General features: G+C 35.5%; 1 protein-coding gene across 3 annotated transcripts; it reads left to right on the plus strand.

Moving 5' to 3' along the window:
- The first annotated feature begins 2666 nt into the window (after positions 1-2666).
- LOC140810690 (uncharacterized) lies at positions 2667-5878 on the plus strand. Of its 3 annotated transcripts, none has more exons than XM_073168563.1 (14): positions 2667-2965; positions 3157-3254; positions 3331-3413; positions 3527-3653; positions 3789-3852; positions 3959-4056; positions 4137-4221; positions 4393-4516; positions 4714-4815; positions 4906-4970; positions 5051-5132; positions 5298-5377; positions 5455-5580; positions 5643-5878. In XM_073168563.1, exons 1-13 carry the CDS (start codon positions 2721-2723, stop codon positions 5510-5512), a joined length of 1311 nt encoding a protein of 436 aa, XP_073024664.1. In that variant the 5' UTR covers positions 2667-2720; the 3' UTR covers positions 5513-5580; positions 5643-5878. The 3 variants fall into 3 exon arrangements, with proteins under 3 accessions (XP_073024664.1, XP_073024663.1, XP_073024662.1); XM_073168562.1 differs by having other exon boundaries at positions 5455-5564; positions 5635-5878; XM_073168561.1 differs by having other exon boundaries at positions 2668-2965; positions 5455-5564; positions 5628-5877.
- The last annotated feature ends 550 nt before the right edge of the window (positions 5879-6428 follow it).

Below are 6428 nucleotides of genomic sequence, written 5' to 3' on the forward strand. Positions count from 1 at the left end.
TATGACAGCTCATTGCCAATTCACAATTTCCCAAAATTGCCCCTCGAGCCACTCCATTCGCCGCGTACGTATTCCCCCACCACACGTCCTTTGTCACGTGAGATGCCACACCTCATCACTTCCGTCACCCCCAGTAATAAATATATACACACGCTTTTTTTTTTTCTTCCCTCTATTTATTATTATTATTATTATTATTATTATTATTATTGTATTTTATTCTTGATGTTGATCAAGTTTTTATTTTTTTTAATTACATCTTTTACACGGATTATTCCATCCTACTACATCCAATGGTCGAAATTTTTTCTGGCCCAATATTTTTTTTTTTCTTCATGAAGTGGGATTTCAACCATTCATATGGAATGTGGGCACTGCCGCCACACCCAGGATCGAACGAACCTTTTACATCTATAGTCTGGGCCGATGCGGATTATTCTATCCTACCTCTGCAAGCAGTACATCCAAGGGTCGGAAATTTTTCTGGCCCAATTTTTTTTTTTTTAGTTTTTTTTCCCTCATGAAGTGGAATCCCAACCATTCATATGAGGTGTAGACACTGTTCCACACACAGGATCGAACGAACAGCTGATGTTATGACAATTTTTTTTAAAAATTTGTATAATCCATCAATCAATCGATAAGGGTCATAAATAATAATTTAATAATTGATAAACAGACTTGTAAACTAACTCACAAAAGTGAGTCAAACCAAATATCTGATTATATATGGTTTTGTGGAGGTGGGTGCTCCAATAATTGGTTTTGGACGGCTGAGCGTACCTCAAATCTTTGCCACCCAATTAAGTAATGGTGCCCCCATTGTCATTTTCTTGTAAAAGGTTAAATCCAAATATACACACACTATTAAAGTAAGGTGTGGTGGGAGACTTTTTTTATTTATTTATTATTTTTACACGACTTTTGAAACAACTTGTTACCAGGGTCTATAAATATTGATTTATTGAAGTCATGTAGAATAGGTTTTTTTTTTTCATGGAACAGATCTTTTCTAATATGGTCTTACGAATCTTTATCTGTAAGACGGGTCAATCATACCGATATTCACAATAAAGAGTAATGCTTTTAACATAATCTCACATGAATTTTCGTGTATATATATATATATATATATATATATATATATATATATATATATATATATATATATAGTGGATAGAGCTATTTCTAGGATGAAAGTGTTTTTGTTGACCTTGTGGATATATTATTATTAAGTCACGTATAGCCCGTGGGCCGTTTGGAGAGAGAGAGTGAGCATGTGGCTCTAGGCCCATGTAATTTAGATGAAATTCAACATAGCAATTTTAGGTTGTGAGGAGAGATCACAACTTTTCTTACAAGTTCGGGACCTGCGGAGAAATCTCGAAACGAGAACGAGGATCTTCGAGAGTTTGAGGGTTTTTTAAAATCCCCAAAGTATTTTGGGACATATATAAGATTATTATCTCATTTTCGAACCCGTTCTAAAAGTAATATTAATAATTATTTTTAAAAAATATTATTAATATTGATATTAATATTATTATTATAACTAATAATAATATTTAATAATAAGTGTTGGTTTGATAAAATTCTCTAACCCGCCTTCGTCTTGCCTCAGTAATATTTTTTAAAATGGTACGGACGGGGATGAGAATTTGTTCCCCGCCGTTTCAGGTTTGGAGATTCTCAAGCTTGAGAAAGGGAGATCGGGGGAGTATGGGGGCGATGATGAAATTTAGGGATGAGGATGACTAACCTGCCCCCGTCCCGCCCAATTTTCATCCCTATTTGTGAGATAGATCAATCTTTAACATATTTACATTAAGACTAACAATTTTGACATAAAAAATAAAATTTTTTATGGGTTAACAAATAGAAAATCCGTCTCAAAATTTTTTTGTGAATTTTAAATAGAAAGTATAGGGTCTTGCAACAAAAACTTGAACCAAATCAATTCCATATTTTCTATAAAATTGAAAACCAGGCCAAATCTATATTGCGGTTTGATTTGGTTTGGATGATTGTTCAATTTTAATGTTTTTCAAAAAAATATTTTAATTATTTTTAAACATTATTTAAATTTGGTAAAAATTTGTGTAAGACGGTCTCGCATGTCGTATTTTGTGGACATATATCTTATTTGAGTCATCTATGAAAAAATATTATTTTTTATTGCGAATATCGATAGGGTTGACTTGTCTCACTGATAAAGATTCGTGAGACCGTCTTACAAGAGACCTATTTTTTAAAATTTCTAGACTAGATATTATGAATAGAAAAATATCAAAATGTAAACAAACATTAAACTATGGGTGATTCTCATGTGAGACCGTCTCACGGATCATAATCTGTGAGACGGGTCAACCCTACCCATATTCACAATAAAAAGTAATACTCTTAGCATAAAAAGTAATACTTTTTCATGGGTGACCCAAATATGAGATCCGTCTCACAGATACGACTCGTGAGACCGTCTCACACAAGTTTTTGCCTTAAACTATTTCAGAATATGATATTTGATATAATAATGTTACAAATTTCGTATATTAAAAGTTTAAATTATCGGGTTTGGGGGATCATAAAATTTATGTTTTACTTGATATATTCTACAATCCGTAAAAAACTAACACCAGTAATATCCGCACACGTGGCACGTCTCTAGTTGGAGCCAACGATAAACTTATGGAAGAAAGCAGAGAAGAGTTTGTGAGAGAAACATGGCAAGATACTTCACGCAATTGAACACCGGCGGCGTCAGCAGAAATCTTACAATGGCCTTCGCAAAAGAAAGCGGGCAACGAAAAAGTGGCGTTGACGTAATCGAGAGAGTCGAACTTCCGGAGAAAGTCAAGAATTCAAGAATTTTGATACTTGGAGGAACCGGAAGAGTGGGAGGTTCAACTGCCCTTTCTTTGTCTAAATTCTGTCCGGATCTTCGCATTGTGATAGGTGGTCGGAACAGGTAGATTTCTGAGCTCAAGAAGAAGTTTTGGTCACTTCCTAACTGTGCCCAACTGTTTGGGATTCAATTAACTTTTTGTATGTGCTTTATAAGAGAAATGGAGAATCTGTTACTTTTCTTGGGTATAAAGTTTATTTTCTTTAGATGTCCCGCAGCTATAGTCCGTTTTTGAAAATTGGGTTCCTTGTCAGGGACAAAGGTGCTGCAATGGTGTCGAAACTAGGCAACGGCTCGGAGTTTTGTGAAGTCGACATCAATGACAGCAAATCGTTGGATGCAGCTTTAAAGGGTGTGTGTTCTTGATACTCATATATTGGATAATTGCATTTGAGTAGCTTTTCGTAATCGTTTCTCCGTGGTTACAGACGTTGATCTTGTTCTGCACACTGCTGGGCCCTTTCAGCAGGCACAAAATTGCGCTGTTCTTGAAGCTGCAGTTCGGAACAAGGTGAGGAAAGGTAATGAAAATGTCTGTAGTTTCGGAATCCAGCGTTCTTCCATGGGGAAATTTTATTCATACTCCAGTTATTAACTTCTTATCATTATCTTGGATGAAAATAGACAGCATATCTTGATGTGTGTGATGACACAAGCTATGCATGGCGTTCAAAATCATACATGAAGAAAGCAGTGAATGCAAATATACCAGCTATAGTAACCGGAGGAATCTACCCGGGAGTGAGCAACAGTTCTGTCATGTTTTCCTTGTATAGATACCTTATTTGAAACATAGAAATCTTCATATATTGCTAGTTTTCCTGTATGATCTTGGCTTCTATCCCATTTTATTCTGCTAATGCTTTTTGCTTTTCGTTTACCTTAGTTATGGCTGCGGAGCTAGTCCGTGCATCAAAATTCGAAACCGAAGTTGAGCCAGAGAAGCTAAGGTAACTATTTTCATGGACCTACAATTATATCCTTCAAATTTTCATAAAATCATTTCATTTTTCGTTATTTTTGGTAATGTCATGCAATGGGAATTCTTGTTCTTAGGTTCTACTACTACACAGCTGGCTCCGGAGGTGCTGGCCCGACTATATTGTCTACTAGCTTTTTACTTCTGGGAGAGGAGGTTATTGCATATAACAAAGGTTGATGATCGAATGTGAGTTATTGTCTTCGTCATTTATACATTTATATTTTTAACTGATTGTAGGAATTTAATTGACAGGAGAGAAGGTCAAACTAAAACCTTACAGTGGGATGCTCAACATCAATTTTGGGCTTGGAATCGGAAAGAAGGATGTTTTTCTCTTGTAAGTTTTTCGAAAATCAAATTTTTAAACCACAACCACCATCGATGAAGCATTTTTAGGAAATTAATATACTCTTATCGTTTTAGAATGCATGCTATTTTATTGATTTTCTACAAAAATATGGCATGAAGCGACCTTCATTAGTCACTTAAAAGATCTTTTTTCTCTCAGGCATTTACCTGAGGTGAGGAGTATTCACGAGGTCCTCGGAGTTCCAACTGTTAGCGCACGGTTTGGAACTTCGCCTTTCTTCTGGAATTGGGGAATGGTAGCCATGACAAATTTACTTCCACCTGTATGTTTATTAAATACTGAAAATCGAGTTGTTACTACAGATTGATGGAAAATTATACCTTTGTTAGTCGTGATAAGTTTGCTTCCCAAATGGCATATGATATTTGACTTAAACTTTCAATAGTTTTTGTGAGTAATGTTATCGAGATAAGTTAATCTAAATTGAATACATTTATTCAAGATTCGTAAAATCTGCAGGAATTCCTGAGAGACAAAAGTAAAGTCCAGCAATTAGTTGAACTATTCGACCCTTTAGTGAGGGCAGTAGATGGATTTGCTGGAGAGAAGGTGTCGATGCGAGTATGCTTACTTTTCTATTATATCTCATTTTGTTTAAAGTTTGTTCCATATTATTATTTTTACATATTTTCCCCCTTTCAATATTATCAGGTTGATTTGGAGTGCTCGAAGGGATATCACAGAATCGGGATATTCAGCCACAAGAAACTATCTGTGTAATTATTTTTCATTGTTTTTTCAACCATTCGCAAACCATGCAAATGGTTATGTTTTTATTGTGTCTTGGTGATTTCAGGTCAGTGGGATTTTCGACAGCTGCCTTTGTCCTAGCCATTCTTGAGGGCAGCACTCGGCCTGGAGTTTGGTTTCCCGAAGAGGTACATTCAAGTAACTGGGGTAGAACTAGAATTCAGAAGGAAGGGGATGGGGAAAAACTTTCATTTTCAGAAAATTGTGTGCAAAAGTCCCATTTTTCTGGGCCCGAGGGGGTTGTGACCTTGGCATGGACTTTACTTGATCAAAGCTTCTTCGTTTGATTCTAGCCCGAAGGGATCGCAGTTGAGGCAAGGAAAACTCTTCTTAATCGTGCTGCACAAGGGACCGTCAATTTTGTGATGAATAAGTAGGAACCTTTTCTAGCAGTCTTGAACTTCTGCTGCACATTTCTAGCTTTGCTTAATTATCCTAGTCATTTCACAGGGCTCCATGGATGGTTGAAAAAGATCCCAAAGAGCTTGGTTTTGGAATTTACGACTGATGTCCTATGAAACTTATGTCACCGTGTCTGGTTTCACTGCACAGATATAGAGGTAAACTTAATGTTTGGTCCTTTTGAGTGAGTCCTCAGAATGCTAATCCGAACACATTTTTAGCTATCAGGCACTCAGAGTCAATCATCATGCAGTGGCAACTGCAGTCATGTTTTACCCGTATCAAACAACGCCTGCTGATTCGAATCAACTCATTTTGTATTACTGATATCTCTATTTTATTATTGTAACACTTTAAATACTAAAACACCTTTCAAATATTGTACAATACTTGGCAAAACTTTAGTTGTTATCCTGATTGGATATCTGTCAATTGCCGAGTTTACCTACAAATATTGAATTAATAATATTAGAAGATGTTACTTACACCCGCAATCTTTTCAGTTTTTTTTTTTGGATGTGAAAATGAGCTTGATCATCAGTAGAATACAAAATCTGCATGGTGCCAGATAAAAAATTTCAGTTTTTTTTTTTGGATGTGAAAATGAGCTTGATCATCAGTAGAATACAAAATCTGCATGTTTCAATCTGGCACCAAGAAATCTCACAAAGGAAAAACAGTTAAAACTTTATCCTTGGTTGACTTCTTAGCATCAATAGCAGTGTTTTCGCCTACCGTCTCGATTCGATTTTTAGAAAGACTATAGCTCTTGGCGTTGTTAAAATAATGGTTCTCATGTGCTACCTAGTCGCCCCTTAAGCAACCACATAACTTAATATATATAATATAATATTTTTTTAAAAGAGATCGTTCACCATATTTTTCAATATATTTGTATCGGCTAAAGGGGAGGAATATGACATTGATTTTGATTTTGAATCCAATAAATATGAAGTATTGGAGAAATATTTGGGAAATAAACAATTAGATATTTATGCAAAAAAAGAAAAATCGGCGGAAAC

Source organism: Primulina eburnea, chromosome 13, assembly GCF_022965805.1.
Source record: "Primulina eburnea isolate SZY01 chromosome 13, ASM2296580v1, whole genome shotgun sequence".
NCBI classification, from domain to species: domain Eukaryota; kingdom Viridiplantae; phylum Streptophyta; class Magnoliopsida; order Lamiales; family Gesneriaceae; genus Primulina; species Primulina eburnea.